The sequence below is a fragment of the Myotis nattereri genome (assembly GCF_964212035.1).
Source record: "Myotis nattereri genome assembly, chromosome: 11".
Classification (NCBI taxonomy): Eukaryota; Metazoa; Chordata; class Mammalia; order Chiroptera; family Vespertilionidae; genus Myotis; species Myotis nattereri.
Window position 1 is genome coordinate 64,134,673 of NC_138086.1, and position 26,232 is coordinate 64,160,904.

At 45.2% G+C, this 26,232-nt stretch overlaps 1 protein-coding gene across 2 annotated transcripts in view; it reads right to left on the reverse strand.

Annotated features, from left to right (window-relative positions):
* Positions 1-26,232, reverse strand: part of SCRN1 (secernin 1) — a 47,786-nt gene that overhangs the window by 18,836 nt on the left and 2,718 nt on the right. For both annotated transcript variants that reach the window (XR_013996573.1, XM_081102030.1), the window contains exons 2-3: positions 14,289-14,454; positions 2,600-2,781 (exon numbers count right to left, since the gene is read on the reverse strand). Coding sequence is in view for 1 of the 2 variants with exons in the window: in XM_081102030.1 (XP_080958156.1) it covers positions 2,600-2,781; positions 14,289-14,453 (347 nt within the window). In the remaining variant the exon portion in view is untranslated. The remainder of the gene's footprint in view (positions 1-2,599; positions 2,782-14,288; positions 14,455-26,232) is intronic.

Below are 26,232 nucleotides of genomic sequence, written 5' to 3' on the forward strand. Positions count from 1 at the left end.
AAATAATGACCATGAAAATATATAGCACAAGGGCCCAAGACCAAGTAAGTGACCAGTAAGTTGTGAGAGGTAGCACACCGTGGTTAAAAAACAGTTGACTGAGAAATAAAGGGACCCATGTTCAGTTCTGGTTCTGCTACCCACGGCAGCATGACCCTAAGTAACCGAGCCTTTCCGAACCTGGTTTTCTCATCTGTAAGGTGAAGATAGTACGACTTCCCTCTCTGGCTGATTTGAAAGAGGAAGGTACATGCTAAGTCCTCAGTAACTGTCCATTTATTCATCTCTTCATTCAAATCACAACTCTGGTGGCCGGAACAGGGTCTTAGAAGGAGGTGATGAAGCGGGCAACAAGGGGAGAACAGGCCAGTTCTTGGTGAACATTCAGTGTGAGAAGCAATCATTATTAAAATTCACCCAGCTGGATTCTTCCTGAAGGGACATGTATTTCACTGGGCTGCCAGGGAGAAGAAAAGGTGACAGGCTACGGATTTATTCTTGTAAGACGCTTATTTTCATAGTCAGAAAATTATATATCAATTCACTTGGCATTTCTCCGTTTAAGCTTATTTAGGAAGACTTGGTGCCAAGGCAATGATTTGTGAAGCTGCATCCTAAGACCCTAAGAGAGCGATAAAAGACTAAACCCATTAGAAGATTGCAGTAAGTCAGCTTTCCATTAAAGTGGTGACCTTTGCCAGTGCTGTAAATCCAATGCCACAAATACTACGATAACTCGAAATGCAAAGTGATCAATGATGCATACAAGGGGCAGACTTCTCATCGTTAACTCTCCAAGTGCAGGATTTCTATGAAGGATGGTGGTAAAAATATTGGGACAGCTGTCAAACATAACCTCAAAACTTGTTACTCATAATTTCATTCTGTTAAGAGAAAACTCATGGTAATCATGAGGATTTTTCCTCTTCTCTAGCTCAGGGTACCTGCTCCTCTGAGTTTGTAAGAACCAGGAAGAGTGAAGACAGGCAAGGCAGGCACAAAGGCCACATGCTACCAAAAGGGTGTCACCAGCAGGCCCATCCATCGTTCGGCAGAAGCGGTGGGCCACAGAGGTCTCTGTGTAAATGTGCAATTTCTCCGTACAAAACCTACAGAATGTGAACATCGGCACTCCTTTTTACAGGATGTTAGCTTTGGGGGGTTCGTTAGAAGTCATCCAATCTAAGGCCTCACATTGGACAAATGAGGAAACCGGAGCCCAGAAAGGGGATGTAACTTGGTGTATCTACACTGAAAACCCTAGACCAGTGGTTGGCAAACTCATTAGTCAACAGAGCCAAATATCAACAGTACAACGATTGAAATTTCTTTTGAGAGCCAAATTTTTTAAACTTAAACTATATAGGTAGGTACATTGTTATGAACTTAATTAGGGTACTCCTAAGCTGGCCTTTGCTAAAAACGTCCTCAATCTGATTGAGGTATCTTCGCTGAGGTCGACCCCTTCCAACTCTCCCATCCACACTCATCTTGTGTACTTGTTTTGTCTATCTCCTTTCATTCATCCTCTCTATATGTCCAAACCATCTCAACATACCTTTCTCAATCCTCGACACTACATCTTCTTTCACTCCACAACATTCCCTAAAATTAACTTAATAAACTTTACTTAAAGTTTTAAGTCAACTTTGCACCATAAGTGCGCTCCTGCATGTGGTATTTTGTAGAAGAGCCACACTCAAGGGGCCAAAGAGCCGCGGTTTGCCGACCACTGCCCTAGACCCTGGCTCCCACCTAATCTTTCAACTCTGTCCGAGACTCCATTGTGTTTCACTATCTCAGAAAAAAGAAAGCCATCTCAGAAAGTTGTTTCATTCCAGCCCACCCTCTACTTTAGTCACTCATTCTTAACTCTGTCATTGTTTGCCTGCTATGCGCCAGGCACACGGGTCCTGGTGCTTGTGACACAGTAGTGACCAAGCAGACAAGGACCCCTGTCCTGTGGATCCCTTCTGTCATGTGGTGGCTGGAAGAGCAGGGAAAGGAAGGAAAGATGACTGAAGTGTAGAGGAGGAAGGAGGGAGCTCTGACCTTTTCTGCTTGGATCTTGTCTATTTTATATGTTTCTTTGTTCTTTTATATATTTTAAATATATTTTATATATTTTAAATATATTTCAAATACCATAAACTTCACCCATTAAAAGTATACAGTTTAGTGGTGTTTAGTTATACTCACAAATTTGTGCATCTATCTCCACAATCTAACTTTAGAACACTTTCAAAAGTGATTCATTAGGAATCACTCCCACTCCCTGAGCAATGACTAATCTCCTCTCTGTTTCCATGAATTTGCCTATTCTGGCTACTTCACAGAAATGGCGTCATACAATACGTGCCCTCTTGTAGCTGGCTTTTCTCACTTAGCATCATGTTTTTGAGATTCATTATGCTGTAGCACATATCAGTACCTGATTATTTGTTGTTGCTGAATAATGTTCCACTGTAATCTATTCTTTTTCTTTTCATCACCTCAAAGTTTATATCAAGTGGCACACACATTCTCTGGAAGGATTGTGTTACGAAATATGAGGTTTGGAGGGAGGTAAATGCTGTGCCCGCCCCCTCACCACACATACCTGACCAGATCCATCCCCAGCAAGGCTTCCGTCTCGGCGGCCGGTTCCCTGGCATTGACCGCTTCATTGGCTATGCACACTCCATGTTCATTGGCTCCCATTTCTGCCCCCCAAAGCCAGGCAGGTCTGCTTATCACAATGGCATGGGTCTTGGGAACTTGGTCGACGGAAATGTAAGTACACTGGAACATGAAGACAGGAAAGAAAGGGCCATCAGCTGTCAGGTACCACTAGTTTTCACCTTGGCACTTACACTGAACCACCACATCGGCTACAGACAGACCAAATGAATAAATAAGTAAAGACAAGGCCTTGAGAATACTGGACTTCAAAGACACCCCAAGTCTCAGTGCAGCTCACAGGTCTCCATGGTGACTGTTGTCTTGCCAGCCACTTGGTTTTCAGCCTCTTTGTTTCCAGACAGTCCTTCCATGAGGCTCATATCTATGGCGGTCATCTTCTTGAACCAGGGGCCAGCCACTCTGAATATTCCTTGGCTGGTCATTTCAACAGACACAGATGAGTAACAGGATTTCAAACAAATAGTTACTTATTCTTATTTGCAAAGATCCTTCTCTATCAGAGGTTTCAAATATTGTTAACAGTAGAGAGCCCTATGTGTAAAAGATACTGTACCTGGAAGCCTGACATAGAAAACAGACAAAAGGGAAGAGGCTTCGTCTGAAGAAGGGAGATCCCTAAGCCTCCTGCAATGACCCCTAGGGTTCCCTGGAACACCGTTTGACAACCTACACGATTGCTCCAATAGTAGGAAAGAGAAAATGACAATACCTTACATTCCACTAGTGCATTCAACTCACACGCTCTTATACACTGTGCTTCCCTGTCTGTGCTGCCTATGAGGTGAACACATAGGAAACAGTCCCAAAGAGTGGATTTCTAACTGCTGTTGAACTACAGTGCACGCACGGGGAGTGGCGCGTCTTACCTTCTCCCGGGTGCTGGAAAACGAATGAGCCCATCTAAATCTAACTATTTCTTTCAAAGTGTCTTCGTCCTCAGAACCCTTCCTTCACACAAACTCTTATGTGGAAGCATGAAGACAATAAAAATGCTCAAAGTGTATTGAGAGGCAAATGGAAGAATGGGCGTGGGACTGCGGTTGGTAACTCTGAGCCTTACCTGCTGGTTCCTCCTCTTCCCTTCCCACTTTGGGCCCCATGGGAGAGCTCGGCTGGAAACTAACCCAGGTTATCCAGAGGGGCCTCTACCCGGATGGTCTCGCCGTCTAGCCATCCTCCGTGTGGTGGATGCAGTGTTGAAATCATGGCTCTAAATTACACAGAGCACTTTAGCTCTCCAGGGAGAATTTTATCAAGGACAGCAGCCATTTACATTTTAAAGGAGGACGCTGAAAGCATTGGATCAACTGCAGCCTAAGATCTTTTTTTTTTTTTCCGACTGAAGACCCAATTTTATCGGCTGAATGCTGCCCAATCTTCTGCATTGATTTCCCATAATCTCTAAACCACAGGTAGCAGAAATGCACACTCGTTGGCCACGTGACATCTGTATCTCTGCCATCCATGATTAGATATTGCTGTGCCCTGGGATAATGTTATTTCACTTGACAAATATTTGTAAACTGAAAGCTAATGAAATCTGGAGGTTGTCAAGACAACCTGGAATTTTTCATGAAAAATGAATACTAAAGTATACCCTTGAAATGTTTTCTCTTATTCGGTTGCCAAACGTCATTTACTTTACAAAAAATGATTCTTTTAGAGCAAAACCTGGCCAACGCAGTAAACCATTAAACTATGGTCCTCCGTGCTTTTCTACATGTAAATGAAGTTTACATCTTAAAATTGCACGCTTTTATGTAAAAAATAGTTCAGGCATTGACCAACACTTTCCCAAACCCCTGTGCATGCTGAGCTCCCGTGACAATTCTGTCTTGAAACAACAAGGAAGCAGGAAGGGATCTCAGGCTCTTAAGCACAGAGATCATAATTTTTTACAGGCAGAAAAAAGGGGAAAATAGGAAGTGGGTTTACTTATTGGCCCTCAAGTGCATTTTTACACATTCATTTCCACTTCACCAGTTATTTATAGCGCACCAGCCACACACAAGGTGCTGTGGGCTAAGTGCTGCTGGCAGATCAATGAGCTGTCCAGTCCCCATCCTTCTGGTTGGGAAAGAAGAAGAAGGCACAACTGCTCATTACTAGGACCCCAGGCCCGCCTCTGGGAGCGTCACTGAGGCCTGTCTATTAATATGTGCTGCTTCCTGCCCCCACCTCCTCCTGGGACCTCTGGTCAATGCAATCCTGCTCTGCTTTTTCTTTTTCACACTCCATTCCATTTATCCCCTTCTAACTGACTTACGTACTGCATGTGCGGCTGATGTCTGCTACCTCCACCAGAGCAGGGAGGTGTCTCTGTTGTCAGTTCATTGCTATGTCCCAAGTCTGGTACAAACTAGGCATCAATAAACCTTTCTTTGAATGGATGAGTGAGTGGGTGAATGAATGAATGAATGAGTAACAAAAGTTAGAGGGAGCATAAATAGAGATTGAAAGGAAAGAGGGAACACATCCTAGTGGTCAGCAGCTTTATCAAGTAGGTGACATTTGCACTGATCTTGAAAAATGAACCAGACATCAAGGTATTCCAGACAGAGGTCAGAGCCTGAGAAGAGGCAGATGGGGATGTCAAAGGTGTGCTCACCATCAGGGAAGTCCCCTCCTGTACCACGCAGGAGAACTGCTGTGACGTCACTGAGTCACAGGACTGCAAGAGCTCAGAAAGTGATGCCTGAGAAAAATGTTGACAGTTGAATCAGAAAGACCATATGGTCTTTGTGGGAGTTCAGAATATATGCAGCCAACTTCTCAGGCCAAACTCAGAATGAGGAGGAAGGAAGGAGATCCCCAAGCAGCCAGATGGGCAAGTCAGTCTCTCCTAAGCAGTGGGTGGAAAGCTGACACCCCAGGTGCCCCTCATATGCGACAGAGCAGGTGGCAGGGACATGGGGTGTGGCCCTACCCAAGCCTTGGCCAGCCTGGAACACCTACCCCGCAGGGCATCTTTGTCAGGAACCACAGAAGCCTGGGCCTAACATGGGCCCTTCGGTGGCTGCAGTTCACACACATGCTATTATGTTTGCAACCTGACTAATCACATCCAGGTCTGGGAGGGGATGGGAGGACAGACCCGCTGGGCTCATATAGACGGGTTATTTAAAATTCCACTTCAGGAGCAAGCCTCGAAACAAGGAACACTTGCACAAGGTGTAATCAGCTGAACTTTGTAAAGCCAGCTGCCTAGAACATGAACACCACAGGCAAATAAAATGTGGTGGGTGTCTTTGTTTGTCTTTATTTAGACTCATCTGAACCTTAAGGGCATATTTTCAAAGCCAGTCAAGTAGCAGACAAGACACTGGGATTAAAAAAACCCAACACACATAAAAATTCCTATATAATAAAAGGCTAATATGCAAATTGTTCCTTCGACCGGAAGTTCAACTGGGAGTTCAACCAGGAATTCGAACAGGGGGCGGGGCTGGCCGGCCAACGGCCTTCATGTTTGCCACGTTATTAACGAGGCAGAGAGTAAGTGGGGTGTGAAGGAGCAGAGGCCTCACCAGGAAAAAAATCCAAAAAAGCACCCGAAATCTTTCACTGTGCCAAAAACATTTTAGTTCCCCCAGTCAAAACTCCTAGCCAAATGTCTATCAGAAAAGAAAAAGAAAGCATTCACCGCTTAACAGATCAATCTTGCCGAAACCGGTTTGGCTCAGTGTATAGAGCGTCGGCCTGCGGACTGAAGGGTCCCGGGTTCGATTCCGGTCAAGGGCATGTACCTGGGTTGCGGGCACATCCCCAGTGGGAGATGTGCAGGAGGCAGCTGATCGATGTTTCTCTCTCATCGATGTTTCCAACTCTCTATCTCTCTCCATTCCTCTCTGTAAAAAAATCAATAAAATATTAAAAAAAAAAAGATCAATCTTTACAGGGATGTCGCTGGCATCGGCTTCGGTTACTAAGCTGTGAAAGTGGTGAGCAAATTGTCTTGCTGCCCCACGTCCACTCCTAACCAGCCTTTAGTGAATCAGATCTGTGGGCCAGTGTGACTTCTGGGGGCCAAGGCCACACAGCGATAGGAGAGTGCCCAGAGTGGGGGGCGTGGGGGCAGACTTCTAAATGTCAGAACTGCCCGATCACGAGGTTTTAAAGGTATTCCCTGAATTTAGCTTGCCACTCACTCGGGTGACTCCTGGGGACACATGCCGGGTCAGAGGATAAAAGGATGAGCCTTGACAAGGCCCTAGAGACAAGGACAGAAGACAATTCTTCTGCAAAGCAAGTACTCTATTGTGTGTGATTGTCTCAAAAATGAAAAAGCTAGATCAGCTCCATGCTGTCGCCTGCCCCTTGCACATTCCAACACATACTATTTCTGGATCTCACCCCATGGAAGGAGGGCCAGAGACACACACAATGGACGCTTCACTTTGTGAAACACGGCCATTGTGCCTCTCCTCCGGAGCTCAGCGGGGCGCGGCGCCCTGGCACCACCGGCGAAAGCCAATGAAATGAGTTGATGAGTCAGCCAGACTTCTTAGGGTAGGAGAAGGAAAGGCAGGGAAATGGGATGCTTCAGAGAAATATTTTTAGTTTTGGAAAATTTGCAACTCTAAAGCAGCCTTGCTAATTATCACTGAGAGTTTTTGCTTAGTTCATTGGTGTGGGTTTCACTTATTTACTAGAGGCCCGGTGCACGAATTTGTGCACAGGTGGGGTCCACCCAGCCCAATAAGGGACGATCAGGCTGGGCTGGCTGCAGGGAAGGGCCATTGGCCAGCCGCCCCCACCCTCTGATGGGGGGGGGCATGATTGGGGGCAGAGGTGGCCAGGGGGAGGGGCTGTGGGCCGTTGGCCAGCCAACCCTGCCCCCTGTTCGAATTCCTGGTTGAACTCCCAGTTGAACTTCCGGTCGAAGGGATATTAGCCTTTTATTAGCCTTTTATTATATAGGAATTTTTATGTGTGCTGGGTTTTTTTAATCCCAGTGTCTTGTCTGCTACTTGACTGGCTTTGAAAATATGCCCTTAAGGTTCAGATGAGTCTAAATAAAGACAAACAAAGACACCCACCACATTTTATTTCCCTAAAGCTGTTAGATGATTGAGGACAGGCAGTACAAGGCCTGGGGTCAGAAGCAGGCTTGGGAGAGGGGATATGATAGAAGGACAACCCCTGCTAAGCCACACTCCCCTGGGGCGAGGGAGATGCTCCCGCCTCCACACAAGACTGGGAACTCCTGCCCCTGGGAATGAAGAGAAGAAAACAAAACAACAAACAGACAGAAGTGGTGCACTCTCCCCCCAGCGGCCACAGAGCTGTGCTCAGCTCCCTTTGATTCCAGAATGACCTGAGCTTCCTACTGTGAGAGATAATCTTCAGAATTAAAACTCAGATCACACACACACACACACACACACACACACACACACACACACACACCATGACCCAGGAAATTACTCCTCTGCTTCCTCACCACCACCACCCTCCACAGGGAGGACCAGGGCTTGAGGAGAGGCTGGGATGTGTCCCATGATGCACGGTGGCACAGCATCCTCAGAGGGGACCAAGAGGCTTTCACAAATAGCTACATATTGATCCATCCTACGCTGCAACCCCACCAGGAATTGTTAAAAACTCAGAATCGACAGAGAAAGACTAAAGAACATAAAATGAAATGCTCCCATCTGCCAACCGTGCAGCTGATCAGAAGCCGTGTAATTTTAGGAACTGAGGAATTGTGGGCTGGGGGACCTGATCTCTTCCTCTTGCAGTCTCAAGCAAAGTGAACTTGACCTACAGTAGATGATAGATGGACAGGCAGACAAGTGGACAGACTGAGAGGAGGGTGGACAAACTGGAAGGGAGGACCACCTAGAAAAATGGGCCAGCTGGGCGGGTGTGTGGGTGAGTGGATGAGTCAGCAGGATGACTTTCTGCGCATGGTTATTCTCAGAACCCGAGCTTCTGGGACTCAGCACTCAAGTATAACATTTCTAGGAAAACCACAGACTGTGCGTGTTTAAATGGTCATGAAATGGCTGAGGAATAGGAGGGTTTTTGTGGGAAGTTCTCACTCTTCATATAGAAAAGGTAATTTCTATACACTAGCGAGGGCTGCTATGAAAGTAACATGATCGTTATGTGGCTCAGAGGCCCAAACGTGGAAAAGAGCCCGTCACTGTGTGCCTGGAACAAGTGTCAGGTGCGACTGCAAGGGAATGAGAGGCATGTGCCCGAGTCTGAAAAGCAGATTCGGGAGCATGTGCGAAAGAGCGGAGTTTGGGAACTGAGACCTGGGATCACGGAATCTCTCAACGGTAGTCAGTTCTTTAAAAGGGGGGACGGGGGAGAACAAATATCTCGGCACAATGTTCTCCTTAGAGTTTGCATAGTGCTTCGCATGTCAGCTCACGTGCTTCACAAAAAGCCCTGTCGCGGTGGGTGTTGTGATCTCCAGCTGGCAAGTGAGGAAACTGAGTCTCAAAGGCCCAAGATTCAGTAAATGGGAACCCAGGACCCAGGACCCTGCCTCCTGGGCCAGAACTCACCTCCCCCCCCCACCCCCCGCCCCCAGATGCAGGTGATGGTACATTTCAATTGATTTATAATGGCATAAAGCGCTTCATGTTCACAGAAGATTGGCAGGCTAGAGGGAGGAGGGGTCTCGGTGATGGGGCCTTGAAGGATGCATAGGAGTCTAGCAAGTGGGTGACAGGAGGGGAAAGGAAGGACATTCCTGGCAAAGGATAGAAAAAGCAAAAGCACAGAGAAAGACAGGTGTGCTGTTTGTTCAAGAAATGGCGAGCAACTCAGCGTAGCTGGGCCGATGGTTGGGCTGTGAGAGGAAAACTATGACGATAGAAAAGTAAGCAGGAAATTGTACAGCGTTCGTGGAGTTCAATTACTACAAACTGTACCCCTGACCCAGCGATCCTGGATGGAAGTGTATCCATGGCTATGTCCGCACATGTACAGAATGACTTACGTGCAATGTTCTTCATGGCTGTACTTCCTAGACTAGCCAATAGTCCCAGTGTCCACCACAGAGGACTGATTAAATAAATGATGGACTATCTCCTCAATGGACTACTGTCAGCTGTAAAAAATTATAATTCCCATGAACAGATAGAGAAACTCTTCAGAAAGTGTTATCAAACCAAAAAAGCAAATTATAGACCTTTTCTAGAAGTTTAAAATTATATATTTAAAAATCAAGTTTCAGAATAGTGTATATAAAGTTACTTTCATGGAAGAAAATAAAAGGCTAAGTATTCATATTTATGTCCAAGAAATGAATAGAAAGCGTTACATAGCAAGGAAATCTGAGTAGACTAGAATAAAGGAGAGTAAGACTTCTCACTGGAAACCTTTTCTGTATCCCTGAATCGTTAAACCACATCAATATATTATCTATTCAAAATGTAAAATTACATTTAAAAGTATCTTTACCCAAATGAGTTAAAAATTTATGTTCACACAAAAAGCCTGCACACAAATGTCTCTGGCAACTTCTTTCATAACTGCCATCCCTCCGATGCAACCAAGACGTCCTTCAGCAGGTGAAGAAAGCTAACCTGCGGTGCATCAGGCGAGGAATATTACTCAGCACCGGAGAGAAAGGCATGACCAAGCCTGGAAAAGACGCGGAGGAACCTTAAACGCATATGACTAAGTGAAAGTGACAATCTGAAAAGGCGACAGACTGCGTGACTCCAACCAGATGACATTCTAGGAGAGGCAAAACCAAAAGATCAGTGGCTGCCAAAGGCTGGGGGAGGGAGGATGACAGGATTTTTAGGGCAGGGAAACTATTCTGTATGGTCCTGTAATTAATGGTGGGGATGTGTCATTATACATGTGTCCATAAGGTGTACAACCCCAAGAGTGAACCCTAATGTGGCAATCCTGGCTCATCAGTTTTAAGACATGTTCCACCCTAAGGCAAGGTGTTCGTAATGAGGGAAACTGGGGGTGGGGTGGGGGTGGTGAGGGGTTATATATAGGAACTCTCTGTACTTTCTGTTCAATTTTCTGTAAATCTGAAACTGCTCTAAAAATAAGTATTCATTTGGAAGAGAGAAAAGAAAGGAAGAGTGAACAGGGGGCCAGCTTGGAAGAGTTCTGAAGGGCACACAAATCAGATTCTCATCCTATAAACACAGCACAACATTTTCAAACAAGGCAGTGACAGAGCGGTGGTCTGGGGGGTGGAGGGAGGGGGATTCTGGTGACCCTGCAGGGATCAGACTCCAGGACAAAGAGATGGGGCACCAATAAGCAGATTATGGAAGGGGGTTGGGTCTGAACGGGATGGGGCCGTGGGAGGAGAAGGGGACACGGGAGAGGAAGCAGCAGGACTCAGCGACAGCTGTCTCTGTGCATCAGGGATGAGTGGGAAAATGAGGGTCATCGTTTTCTAGATTAAACTCTGAGGCAAACAGTGGAGCTGTTTGAACACATGGAGCAAATGAGATGAGACAAATGAATTTGCTTTCAGGCATGTGAGGTTATTGTACCTGCGGAGTCTGGATGTGGAAATATAGGGAGGCAGCTCAAGACACAGAAGAGAGGTCAGGGGTGCCTGAGACACTAATGCTGGGGCGTATCAAACCACACTGACTTATGCAAGGGGACAAAATTCAACCTACAGTGTATTTTAGTAATAATATACCATGGGCTAACCAGTGAAATAACCTATTTCTTAACATGATTGTAACCACTAGACTAATATATTAATGTAGTTATCCTATTCCCCCCGCCCCCCAAAAGAAAACAAGTTTTTCTAAAGTTATTTCAGGCATATTTATATAGTGGTCCCCCTTCATCTGCTGGGGACACATCTAAGACCCCCTGTGGATGCCTAATAGTACCAACCGTATAGATACTATCTTTTCTCCTATACAAATATACCTATGCGAAAGTTTAATTCATAAGTTAGGCACAGGACGAGATTAACAACAATACTAAGGGTAACATAGAACAATTAAAACAATACACTTTACTAAGTTATGTGAATGTGGTCTCTCTCTCAACACACCTTATGGTACTGCGCTCCCCCTTCTTCCTGTGATATGTGACATGATAAAATGCCTTCAGTTGAGAGCTTTCACCTTTTCACCTAAAGGAAGCACTTCGCGGCCTCCCTTTAGCTTGTCCGAGTTGCCAGCATCACTACTCTGGCGCTTTGGGGCGTTATTAAGTACAATAAGGGTTCCGTGAACGCAAGCACTGTGACGCCAGGACAGCCCGAATCTGAATGGTTACTAAGTGACTGAAAAGACCTTTAACAAAATGTGACACCTATTCCTTAGGTGTTTTTACTTTAAAGCACTCAAAATAGGAATCGATGTGTACTTTCTAACATGATAAAGCTCTGTGAATCTCAGACCCAAAGCCAGCATCTTACTTAATGGGGAAGGTTTAGAGCAGTGGTTCTCAACCTTCTGGCCCTTTAAGTACAGTTCCTCCTGTTGTGACCCAACCATAAAATTATTTTCGTTGCTACTTCCTAACTGTAACGTTGCTACTGTTATGAATCGTAATGTAAATACCTGATATGCAGGATTGTCTTAGGCGACCCCTGTGAAAGGGTCATTCGACCGCCAAAGGGGTCGCGACCCACAGGTTGAGAACCGCTGGTTTAGAGGCTGCCCCACTCAGGTCAGGCTTAAAGGCCTAGAGACCCACTCTGTCCACCACTGTTAACACTGAATCCAAGCGATAAGCCCATCAGACAAGAAAATAATTGGAGATTTTAGAGCAATCCATTTCTATTTGTAGGTGTTATAACCATACACCTGGTAAACTAAAAGATTCGATGGTAAGAGCTGACACAGCCAATAAAAGAATTTTAATAAAATTAACAAAATACAGGAGTCGTCATAAAAGTTTGACAACACACTGGGAATATGGAGAAGCAGGCGTTGTCAAACATTGATGGTGGGAATGCCAAATGGTAGACCACCTTCAAGGAACTTTGATGATATTTTATAAAAGTGCATACTTATTTACCCCGTGACCCAGCAATCCCATTTCTAGGCACCGATCCCAAAGAAATACTGACAAAACTATTTTACTTAAGCACTCAAAATAGAAATTGAAGGATCATTTTTTTAACGTAACAAGAAACAAGAAAATATAAACCAAGACCAGACCCTGTGGGAGACAAAGTGTTATTCACGTCAGCACTGTCTGTAATAGCAACACACTGGAAAACAACCCACATTTCCAGCAAGATGGGATGGATTCAACTCTGATACAACCATAGAATGGAACCTCAAACAGCTCTAAATGAGGAAGAGAGGACATCTCTGTGTGCCATATGGAGGGATCTCCAGGATCTGGTTTTAGTTGAACAAAGCAACGTGGAGAAAACTGTACTGTGCGTGGCATGCTCCCGTTCACCTGAGAAAGGAGGGAAAGGCCTGCATGGACAGGCACATGTAGTTTATTACATATACGTGCCGTTGTTTTCATGAAAGAATAAACCAAAAAACTTCCCAAACATGGTGACCCACAGGAGAAACAGGAAGTGAAGTAAATGAGGAAAACAGAAGCTAGACTTCTATGAGTCTACAGGCATCGCTCGTTTTACTGTGCTTCACAGATGTTGCTTTGCTTTGTTTTTTGTTTTCAATTGCAGTTGACACACAATATTTTATTAATTTCAGGTGTACCCATAGTGATTAGACATTTATCTAGCTTACAAAATGATTACCTCCCCCACCACCACCACCTCTATCAGTCTGGTACTCAACAGATGTTGCATCTTTTACAAATTGAAAGCCAGGCATTTCACCAGCAAAAAGATTACATCTCACTTTTATCATGATACTCGCTCTATTGTGGTGATCTGGAGCCACACCTGCAATATCTCCAAAGTATGCCTGTACCTTGTTCTGTAGACTTGACTTTGGAACCATGTAAATATTTTACTTAATCATAAAATAAGGGCCATAGCAATAAACATAGAATTCTCCATATGACCCTGTTTTTTTTGTTGTTGTTGTTGTTTTATATATATTTTATTGATTTTTTTACAGGGAGGAAGGGAGAGAGATAGAGTTAGAAACATTGATGAGAGAGAAACATCGATCAGCTGCCTCCTGCACACCTCCTACTGGGGATGTGCCTGCAACCAAAGTACGTGCCCTTCACTGGAATTGAACCTGGAACCCTTCAGTCTGCAGGCCAACGCTCTATCCACTGAGCCAAACCGGTTACGGCATGACCCTGTTTTTAAGGCTATAAACAAACCTAATGGAATCAACAGAGACAACATGACCGTTCAGACTAGTGAGCGGACGTCATGGAAGAAAGCATGCTGGGCAGAGCAAGAGAGGGAGAGGGGAGAGGGGAGAGGGGAGAGGGGAGAGGGGAGAGGGGAGAGGGGAGAGGGGAGAGGGGAGAGGGGAGAGGGGAGAGGGGAGAGGGGAGAGGGGAGAGGGGAGAGGGGAGAGGGGAGAGGGGAGAGGGGAGAGGGGAGAGGGGAGAGGGGAGAGGGGAGAGGGGAGAGGGGAGAGGGGAGAGGGGAGAGGGGAGAGGGGAGAGGGGAGAGGGGAGAGGGGAGAGGGGAGAGGGGAGAGGGGAGAGGGGAGAGGGGAGAGCTAATGGAGAGGCTGCAGTGCGTCACTCACCTCCACCTTGCTCTCGGGTTCGTGATCGGCGGCCGGGAAATACACGACCTCTTGCACTTCATCCCGGGGCCGAGCGGAGTTTTTGCCGAACACCACCAGACCGCCCTTAGCACGAGGCGGGAGGGCCACCAAACAGCAGCTCGGAGGCGGAGGCGCTGCAGCCATCCTGAGAAGAGAGCAGAAGCCAGAGGCGGATGGGATGGGAGCGGGCGAACGGGGGACCCGCCACCCGCGAGTTCATGGAGCCTAGTTCACCAGCTCAAAGGGCTTAGTATTGAACTGTGTGCAGCAGGCTCATTTCGGTGAGATCCCAGCTGGCAAGTGACGGCGGGGCGCCCGGAGTAGAATTACGAAGCCACGGAGACCAGATACCGTTTAGTGCTCCGTGGGATTAAGCAAGCTCAGATCTGCAACAAACTGCAGTGCCAGCCAAAAGCGCATGGTGTCGGGGACAGGAAAGGAGGCTATTGTTCCAGGCAGCAAATGCACGCACATTGCAATCTGTCCTGGCACCAGGACAAGAAATCCACAGACCTTGTCACAGTGCCCCCACGCAAGTGTCTCGGATCTAGAGGTGCATAAGAGATTGTGGGGTGGTGACAGAAATGGGTTTAGGTGGAAAGAGACTCGCCCTTTTTATCTAATTCTACTCCATCTCAATGACAGAACACCCCAGCACCTCCGCCTCCCCTCCCACCTCTCCCGCTGGCTTGTTCTCTTCTACCTGGTCATGGAGCATCTTCACTGCTTGATCCTTCTCTCCTCCTTTAATGTTCTTTCATCTCTGGGAAAAGTCCTCCACGCTCAGAGCTGCCCTTGTCACTTACACACTAGTGGCCCACATGTTTAACTGCAGCTCAGTCCTCTGAGCTCCCCTCCCAACCGCCTATGGGATATCCAAACCTGATCTCATCATCTTCCCCAAGCTGGTCCCATGTCCAAGGTTATCCATCGCAGTGGCCAGCTCCTAACCCAGCCCATAAGAGCACCAAGACCTCAGGAACCATCTTACCATCTGCTTCTCCATTGCCTGCCATATCACCACGCCCTGTAGGTTCCATCTCCTACATCTCCATGGAAACTCACCACTGCTCTCCATCTCCACGACCACCCCCTGCACCAAGCCCTGCCATGTCTCGCCTGGCTCACTGCAGTAGCCTCCTAAGGGATGATTCCGTACAGCTATTATACACCATCACCCCCTGCCCCAGACTTGCAGCCAAAGTGATCTTTTTAACAGGAAGATGTTTTCATGTCATCCCTACTTAAAATTCTTGATAGGTTTCCCATGGCTCTGAGGCTAAAGACCAAAATCTGATCAAGTTCATGCCGCCTCCCCAGCCTCATTTCCAGCCACTCGCCCCTCCACTCTCTCAACGCTAGCACACTGGCCTTTTGCCAGCTCCTGCAAACTCCCAGGGCCTTTGCACAGGCTGTGCCTTCTCTCTTGAGCACCCCTTTCCCTGCTCCCTGCACCAAAACCATCTGCAGAGCTAACTACTGCTCCTGTACATACCAGCTCAAATGCTCTGCTCATTTATGTCACCAGATGATACAAACAAATCTAAAATATTGGGGTAACTATTTTATTATCAACAATCAATACTTAGTCTCCCCACCCCCACCCCCAAAGTCTAAGCAATAGGAAGGCAGGGACCATGTCTCTTTTGCATACCACTGTAAACCCAGCTCCACACAATGTCTTCTGCGGGGTAGATTTTCAATAAATAATGAACAGGTGTCCAGTTCTCCTTTCTTAATAGTCCACCAAATGGAACCAGACTCTCTGCAACTCTTTCTCCCCACCACGCCTCTGCCCCTGGCTAGAATGAACGCCCTGCTCTTAGTCTTCGTGAATATCCGTCCAAATCTGATTCAAAATCCCCTTCTTTCAGAAAACTGTCTATAAAGAACTCAGTCATTTCCTCAGCATCCATGGCACTACTGCATCCAGTCTGTTCTAGGATAACGTGCATCTGTTGCTTGTACATGTACTGCTTCCTCTTCAAGTAAAGCTCCCTGAGGGCAGGACCCGTGCCTCCCAACTATAGTTGCTCTTTCCCCCACCCCCTGCTATTATCTATTGAGCCAACTATCATATTTGTGTCATTATTTACCCAACTTAAATGTATTTTATCTTACAAACCCAAAATATAAGTGAGAAGTAAAGCACTGTTCTCAGAAAAGCAGCTGGGATTCAAAACTCAGCGCCACCACCCACCAGCTGTGTGACCCTGAGCAAGTCACTTTACCTCTCTGAGCCAAGGTTTTCTCTTCTGCAAATGTTGTGCCCCAGCCCACAGGTTGATCAGGAGTGTCAAATGAAATGATGCTTGAGAGCATATTTTTGCAAACCCTGGAGGCTACATGAGTATAAGATATTTTATTTGGTTTTTCACTGTTCAAACAGAGCAGCATCTCAAAATTTCTGTTGAGAAAGGCAATCAAAACCAACTCACGTCACTCATAACAGGGCAGATTTCAAATTGCAGAGTCAGCAACATTCTAGGTTTGGAAACATCTTTGTGAGGGGCCGTATTGCTCCGTCTACTTCCAGGCTACTTCAGGTTAGCCTGTACTTGCACACCCGGGGCTGTCAGAGTTCCTCCCTGCGTTGCTCAGGGCAGCCTCTAACTCTGAAAATAATTCCCTCCCAGCTCAGAGAAATAGGCCCTCTCTGCTTTGTGAGAAAGAAAAGGCAGAATGATAAAGAGACTCCAGTTCTTGCTCCCCTTAACCTTTCCCATGTTCACAAAAACTGCATTATCTTCAGACTTCAGGGGGGCGGGGGAGGGGGGAGAGAGAAACAAAGACTCTGTATGTGCAAGAGAGACCTAGAATAATTATAAGATCAAGTGCCTTTACAGAGGGTCCCTAGAATTTGGGGGCGGGAGGAACTACTGACTCAGCCAAATAAAGTGAAACAGACCAGGAGGAGATGAGATGGAGAAAGGACACATTTACCTGTGCCCGTTTGCCTCTCGTCGGTAACATGACTTCCCTTCCTCCCCTATTGTTGGGCCAGTTCAAAAGTACTGCTGTCTCCTCTCTGAGGAAACCTTACCTTATTTGATCCTTAAAAATAGCAGGGATCCCCTGGGCGGCAGTGATGAGCTATGTCTGTAGAAAATAAATAAAACCCACAGGGCTTTTGCCAAGCACCTCCTCTTCAGCCAGGACCCCTGCTTGGTCCGCGTGACTGAGCCATTGGGTCACTTCACCATGATGGGGATGTAGGCAACGGTATGTGGGCCAGGGAGGCGGAATTTTGGGAATGATTGGGAATGCCAAAGGGGAGCAGAAATTTGTCTTTTTTTTAAGTGTAAGATGAACCAGCAGCCTGTGTATCACATCCAGTGGCAAATTAGCCAAAGCTATCGTCCATTTCTTTTTCCTGGATCACCATTCTTCATACGGGAGCCTCAGCGATGACTTAGCTGGATTCCTCCCTAGTCTCTACCAGTGCCGTGCAAGGAACTTCCTACAGTGATGGGAATGCTGTGTCTCCAGTGTCCAGTATGGGCCCCGAGCCTCAGGTGGCTACTGAAGTGGTCACTGTGTTGAGAAATGGAATTTTTAATTGTATTACAAACTTTAATTAGTTTAATTAAATAGTCACAGGTGGGTAGTAGGATACCTATTAACCAGAGGAGTATTACAGCTTCCCAATAAAACCAGAATGAAGATTTTCATACTGCTCTTCCCCATGATCCCAGAAGGACTTACGTGTGAAGTCCTCCACTTACTCTCATGGCAAAATGTGCTCCCGTCCATATAAAATGTACTGCATAAAATGTTTTCATCATTTCTATTTGGCTTCGAGAAACAGAGTACAACCATTAAAGAATGAATTTTCAATTGTAACTACTTCTACTTAAACCAGCATTAAAACCAGAAGTGAAGCCATGCCTGATGGCTTTGTTTTTAACTTGTTTGTTTTGAGGAGTAATTCTGGGGGCCCAGAGGTTGGGGTGGGTGTTACACTAGAGGCTCAGAACTGAACCCGTTTTCCAAACGGTATGTTGGGGCCTTTTCTTGGGTTATGAAATCATCTGAGTGGATAAGATTTCAATTTAGTGGATAAGATCAGCATTTTTTTTTTAAGAGAAACATTTTTAGAAAGAATATATGGTTTCACATAGTAAGGATTAAGTGTTGGTACAAGAAACTTTATGTTCGGGTATCGAAATATAAGTGTGATGTACTGGGTTGAAATACAATATTTGTCTTTCACTGTGGGTTTCAAGCAAAATTCTTTAAAAGCAATGGGCTTATTCTACTCACTGAGGCTTCTTTGTGCTAAATACCCATTAGGATTCTTGCCAGGTTGGCAGTAAACTAACAGTTCCAATTAATGAAACACTCCAATTGAACTCCCATAGATGGCCAAACCGACAGCCATTTCCTACAAAGCACTTGTTAAGAATATGTTAAAGTACATTTATCTGTACGTCATGCTAAGTGGAATAAGCCAATCGCAAAAATGCAAACACTGTGTAATTTCACTTACATGAGGTTCCCAGGGTAGTCAAATTCATAGGGACAGAAAGTAGGATGGTAACTACCAGGGACTGAGGGAGAAAGATGGGAGGGGGAGATATTTAATGGATTTAAAATTTCAGTTTTGCAAGAAAAAAAATTCTACAAATTAATTGTACAACAATATGAATATACTTAAAAACCGTTTAGATGGTAAATTTTATGTGACGTGTAATTTTTAAATTGATTAGCCACATGTGTCTAGAGGCAATGGCACTAGGCGGTGCAGTTTCACATATTGTGCCATCAGCCAGGGTAAAGGATCCTCAAGCTCAATTTCTAACCATCCTTGTCCTCCTCGTCAAACTCCTTTCAGGATTCAGGATTCATCTTGGGACCCGGATTTTAGACTCCAGATTCCCTGGATCCCACAGCATGGGAGCTGCGTCTACCAACATTCATCCTCTGGCTAAGGACAGGAGGTGGGTGCAGGCGTGGGAGGCTGGAGCACAGGACCCCTGTAACCAGGAGACCGCTTACAGAATGTCTAGACACGGAGGCAGGAAGCTGCCTGCGAGAAAAGGTCTTTGTCCTCAAGTTCAGTGAGTAGTCATTGAGGGCTGTGAATGCTCTGAGGAGGGGCCTGCAGGCCTCGCTGCCCTGCCTTTCAGCTCTAGAGTGACCCTCATCAGTCACCATATCCTCTTATAAGAAAGCCCTGAGTCTCCTGAGAGGGAGAAATGACTGTCTTTCTAAGCCAGTGATGGCGAACCTCTTGAGCTCGGCGTGTCAGCATTTTGAAAAACCCTAACTTAACTCTGGTGCTGTGTCACATATAGAAATGTTTTGATATTTGCAACCATAGTAAAACAAAGACTTATATTTTTGATATTTATTTTATATATTTAAATGCCATTTAACAAAAAAAAAGAAAAATGAGTTCGCGTGTCACCTCTGATACGCGTGTCATAGGTTCGCCATCACTGTTCTAAGCTGTGGGCTTATTAACTGTCTTGCAAATCACTGTGGCGAAGTGCCTTTACTTGTGCACAGCCATGAAACCCAAGTGCCCAGCGAGGCTCGCATCCTCTCCCAGCTCCCAGCTTCACCGAGCAGACTGCAGACGTTTAAACCCTATGTCTGTGACGTCCCAACTTCCGGAAAAGCACAGAAGAAATTATTTTATTATCTTACTTATTGATAAATTCATTCTTTAGAGTATTGATCTTCCTGCTGAACTGAAACTAGGGCAAATGATACTCCTGTATACATTGATTTTTCTCTCGTGCCTGCTATTGGAATAGGAAGGGATACATAAGGTGTGTGGGGAAGGGACTGTCGAACTAAAAATGGGGCTGTCAGCACCAGCTGCCGAAAGGCTCCTACAGCAGCTCAGACTCCTCAAGCTCTGCCGGAAAGGAAGACCCGACGGAGTTCTGCACTGAAGGCTCGAGGTGGTAGAGCAAACAGCTTTTGGAGTTCATTAGAAGGGACTGTTAGGAGCCAGTGATTTCCAGCTTCCGAGAGGCAACGCCCAGACTTAGGAACTGTCTAATGAGGGGCAGACCGTGTTAAACCAGCTGGCTTGGATCTCAGCCCCGCGTCACCTTTCTATAACAGGGAGAATGACAGGGTTGTGGTGAGGTTTAAAGGGGCGGAAACGTGCAAATAGTATGAGGTGCTCAGAATCCCAGCTGAGACAGAGTGAGGACCGAGTCATCTTGAGGGTAAGAGAAGGTACATGGGACGGCTGTTTGTCAAGGTCTGATCTGTCCAGGCTTCAGAAACGTGACTTACTCCTCGCGGCGTTGAAATGTTCTTTCACCTTTTGAAGATTTTCTTCACTCTCACTCAATGCCTTTTAAGAGCTGCTTAATATTCCCTTTCTCTGCCTTCAAGTGCAACACCTACCGCAGCGCCAGGCATCAGCTGCCATTGCTCCGAGCAGCCGGGGTGGCCCGGGGGTGGCAGGCTGCACCTTTGGTTTGGCCCAGAGTGGAGGCATAGAGAGTGGGTTTTCTAATCTGAATATAGCAGCTAGCATTGTAACATCTGTATACATTTTCTGTATAAATTCTGGCTTCTCTTAAAAACTTGGAAGGTCTGGCAACAGAGGGTCCACATTCTGCACAACAGGGAGACTGGACTGGGGTAAGGGTGCCTCTCACGGTCCCCTCCATCCCTGACAGCGGCCAGTGAAGCGCCACCAACATCACCCTTGAGCTATTGTGTATGTGTGTGTGTGTGTGTTTTTCCCCTCTTGTCAATGTCAGGTCAATTGTGCTCATGCATCTTGCCTGCTTGGCCCCATGTGCACAGGGCAAGGGAATGACACACTTTAGAGACAAAGGGGCCTTTGTTTAGGTCCCGACTCCACCCACTAACTGTGAGAAACAGCAGGTTATGAACTGACTCTGAGCCGGAGTTTCTGCATGTGAACATGGGACCAAGCCCTATCCACGACGTACCACTCGTGTTTACCGTATGAAAAGCACCTAGTCTGTGGAGGTATACAGTGGGCACTCAATAAATGTTCACGTTCCTCCCCCCACTCCTCATGGTGATGCGTTTGCCAGTTTTGCACCAATCCCTACTCGCTCCTTCACCTTCTCAACAATGGTTGGCACCTAGCACATCAGACACACTCCCATTCCAAAGTGTAACTAAAATGGGCATCAAGAATCAAAGTGGCACGGTGGAGCCCCTAGATCAAACACACATGACACCGGGGGGTTGCAATCGGTCAAGTCCAGACTATGAAACACTCATGGGGACAAAGCTGGTTTCTTCAACAACTACATCAGAAACTGCAAAGAAAGAAAATTAAGTTACTTAAGAGGCAGATCAGCCAACAGCAATGAATGGAACTTATTTGGATGCCAATTTTTAAAAACTGTACAAAAATTTTATAAGATAATTAGGAAAATGTGAACACTGGCTATTTGATGATATTAAGGAATTATGGTTCATTTCTGAGTGATAATGATGCTGTGGCTGTGTCAGAAAACAAAAGCCCATAACTTTCAGAGACATATACTGCCATATTTCCCAGGGAAATGATAAAATGAAAGTAACCCAGGATGAGAGGCTGGGAGCTCAGACGACACAGATTGGCTATGTAATAAAAATGGGCCATTAGTGGTTTACTGAGTACACAGTGGTTTACTGTACTGCTCTCTCTACTTTGGTGTATGCTTCAGATTTTCTATAATCAATAACTTTTAAAACGTAAAGCCCATAACAAGCTGTTTAAAATTCTTTTAAGGTTAGAAATGGCATTGGACTTACCTAATACAGAGCATTTTTTCTTGGAGTTACTACTTGTATCTATTTGGGTCTCAGATATCTCTCTGAAGAAGGATTATTGGGGCAGGAGGCATGGAAAGGGACTTCAGTTTGGCTTGCAATGTTAGTGCCCTGAGGTGCGTCCCTGGTCCCCTCTACCTGGCCGGACTTCTTTTCCGTAAGTTTTAAAATGTATTTTCTGCTCATCCTTCTGTGAGCCCCAAGAGGGCAAGGACTACCTGTGTAGATCTTTAGTTCCCTGGCACCTAGCACACAGGTCTACACATAATAAGACCTCAATAAATGTTGGTGGGCAAATGAAGGGGGGAGGAGGTACCTATAGTTCATCTTCAGTGAAAGAAAAAGAGCAGGAAAATCTGATTTTGACAAGGTGCTGCCATGCTGTGGCTCCACCCATAGTATTCCCACTTGAGCTGTGCAGTCAGGGGAATCTCTCACAGAGCTTACATTATGGCTTTTTTTAAAGAGTCGGTTAGCCTTAGCTGGTTTGGCTCAGTGGGTAGAGCGTTGGCCTGCGGACAGGAGTAAAGAGAAACTGGTGAAACTCTGTTTAATAATATAGTTCTCTTAAACCCAATATGTCCAAAATATTACTTTGGCTCAGTGGGTAGAGCATCGGCCCCAAGTTTGATTCTGTTCAAGGACACATGCCCGGGTTGTGGGCTCGATCCCCAGCAGGGGGCGTGCAGGAGGCAGCCGATCAATGACTCTCTCTCATCATTGATGTTTCTATCTTTCCCTCTCCCTCTCCCTTCCTCTCTGAAATCGATTTTTAAAAAAAACCCCACATATTTTTAAAAAGAGTCAGATAGACCCAAATTTTGGGTGTAGTTCCTCTGCTTACTCAGTTCTGCATCTATTAAATGTGGTCATGCTGCCTATGGGGATTAAATGAGATAATATATGCAGAGTATCTAAAATAGAGAAACACTCAAAAAGGATTTGTTCCCTTAACTTGTTCTTAAAGATCAGGGTTCCGAGGATGTCATGATAACGGAGATAAAGCAAGTAGATTGTGTGGAATAGGCAGGTGTGTGGTTAGCTGCCCTGGCATTCTCCGTGGGAAAGATCGGGGGTCCTCTCATTTCCTCCTGTTCTCCTTTTTGACACGGTTGCCAGTGTGTCCACTAATTTGGCAGGGTTGCTTTGAATTATGGCCTTTCTCTTACCACCGTCTGCTTTCCCTCCCATGTAAATACTGCATTGTGTATTCTCATTTTTTCCCATTCACGTGATTTGATATGTACCTGTTAGCTCTGCAAACTGGAATTTTTAAGTATCTTCCCATCCTTAAAAAATGGTCGTTTACACTGTGTCCCTGTAAAAAATTTAGCTAAAAATTTATTTCCTACAGAAGAAATAAAGTAGTGATAAGATTTAAATCTTGCTAGTAACCAGAGAGTTACTTTATACCTTACAAAATGGACTTAAAAACTACTTTGTAAATGTCCATTTATGCCATAGCCATTTGCTGTGTTTTATCCCATTTTTTAATTCCTTTTTTTAATATATTTTTATTGATTTCAGAGAGGAAGGAAGAGGGAGAAATAGCTAGAAACATCCACGATGAGAGAGAATCATGGATCGGCTGCCTCCTGCAAGTCCCGCACATAACGCGGGCATGTGCCCTTGACCAAAATCAAACCTGGGACCTTTCAGTTCTCAGGCCGACGCTCTATCCACTGAGCCAAACCGGCCAGGGCAGAAAATTTATCCCATTTTTAAATTGAAAAGAACGTTTATACATATATATGAATATATGTAAGTTAATATGTTACTATGTGTGGGTATATATATTGTAAACCATTGGACTTTATTATTTTAATGATCTGATCACTGGTGCTTAAAAAGGACACTTTAAGACATTTCGTTTATTCTTTCAGGTCACTGGGGCACTGCTGAGTGCAATTTTAAAATACACTAGGGAGGTTTTATTGTGAAAGAAGCGAAAATTATTCAGAACGGTCCATCATTTTAATTGGGATTTTTAAGGAGTCTGATGAATGAACAGCTGATAAAATTAACAGTTAATTTTGAGCCCCTAACCACCTACAAGCACTTTTTTCAACCCAAGGAGAGATGGAGCTACAAACATGGTTTCAAGTTCTTCACCGTTTAGAATAAGAGGTGCTCATGTACACAACCATCAGAGGAAGGCAGTAACCCAACTTAATCCCGTGATCTGACATGCTTATGGGAGCTTTCAAGGATGTCTTCCTTACCTTAGGGGAGGCTCAGGTTACATGTCTAACCAGTAAGAACAGAAGAAGAGGGGCTCGAGATTAACCATCTTATTAACCACCTCCAAGCTCCTCTCTGCTTCAGGTGGGACTCGAGCTAGGAAGCCCCAGCTCCCTCCCCTGCCAGTCACCTGAGCACTCATTCTTTCCCCTCATCCAGCCATCCCCCCTCTAGCTTCTGTGCAGCTTCTCTCCTAACACATCCAGTTCCATGAACAGAATCACACACCTCAACCAACAACCCCGCTTTCTGTTAATGACCTAGACCCGTGGTCGGCAAACTGTGGCTCGAGAGCCACATGCGGCTCTTTGGCCCCTTGAGTGTGGCTCTTCCTAAGCCTTAGGAGTACCCTAATTAAGTTAATAACAATGTACCTACCTATATAGTTTAAGTTAAAAAAAATTGGCTCTCAAAAGAAATTTCAATCGTTATACTGTTGATATTTGGCTCTGTTGACTAATGAGTTTGCTGACCACTAACCTAGACCAAGACAGTCCAGGGGAAATATAATGGAAGACAGATGCGAACCACCTAAGTCATTTTATGTTTTCTAGTAGCCACATCTAAATAAGTAAAGAGAAACCAGTGAAAGTATGTTTAATAATATATTGCACTTAAACCCAATATATCCAAAATAATACTTCACTTTATAAGCAATACAAAATTCCTGAGATGTCTTAAAGTCTTCATATAAGTGTGTTATATCTGATGTGTGTTTTAAGCTCACAGCGTATCTCAGTTTGGACTAGCCACCTTGCAAGTGCTCACGGCCACATGCGGCTACTAGCCAGTGGCTATGAATTGGACAGCACAGACTCGAGGCTCTCTCAATGAAGTGGTCCCAGCTTTTATAAAGACTAGTTAGTGCTGGATAAAGGGATCCTGGGTGTTTTTAAAAAAATAACTTTGGATTATCTATATTCTTTATTGTTCTCCAATAAACACAAATGGCATGAGTTTATGGATAGAGTGTCCCCAAAAATGTATACACACTTTGAATGATTATAAAGTCAGTGTTTATTAATGTATAGATCATCTTCAACATTTAAAAGAATCTACAGAAATTAAGTTTTTTTTTTGTCAGTGCCTATTTTCAAACTGATGACAGTCTGGTCCAGGCACTGCTTATGATGCAGAGCAATGGAATCGCAAGCATCACGAATCATTTTGTTCAGTATTTGTGTGCCCTAAATCCGTCGAATACTGCTAGTTTTGTCCCGTAAACTTTATCTTTTATGCATCCCCATAAAAAAGTCTAGTGGCACTTTCGGATAAATTTTCTTTGTTCAAAGCTTCCTCTGGCTTCACCCATTATTTCAAATCAGTTAAACCTGAAAAGGAGTGAAAATTGAGTTATCAGCTGTTCAAGTGTGTACACATTTTGGGGGGACACCCTATATCTTAAAAAACTTGTGATCTTTAACATCTTTGGCATATCAGGGGAATTTCAATGAGTGAATCCTCACACTCATGCTCTAACTCAGCTGTTCTCAACCTGTGGGTCGTGACCCCTTTGGCGGTTGAACGACCCTTTCACAGGGTCGCTTAAGACCATCCTGCATATCAGATATTTACATTATGATTCATAACAGTAGCAACATTACAGTTACGAAATAGCAACGAAAATAAATTTATGGTTGGGTCACAACATGAGGAACTGTATTTAAAGGGCCAGAAGGTTGAGAACCACTGCTCTAACGCAAGTTGTTTTTTTAATGGCACACCTGGCGTCAGCATCTGTCCTCATTTCAACATATCTGGCCAGACCTAGCCCCTAACTACTTCACCATCGCAAATTATTCTTCCTGCTGCTTGCAAGCCGCCCACCTCCTCCTCTGCAGATCACTGGGGCGAAGGTACCGAATGCCCAGAAGGGTTTTCCATATCCTCCCGCTTCTGCACAAACACTAACCCAGGC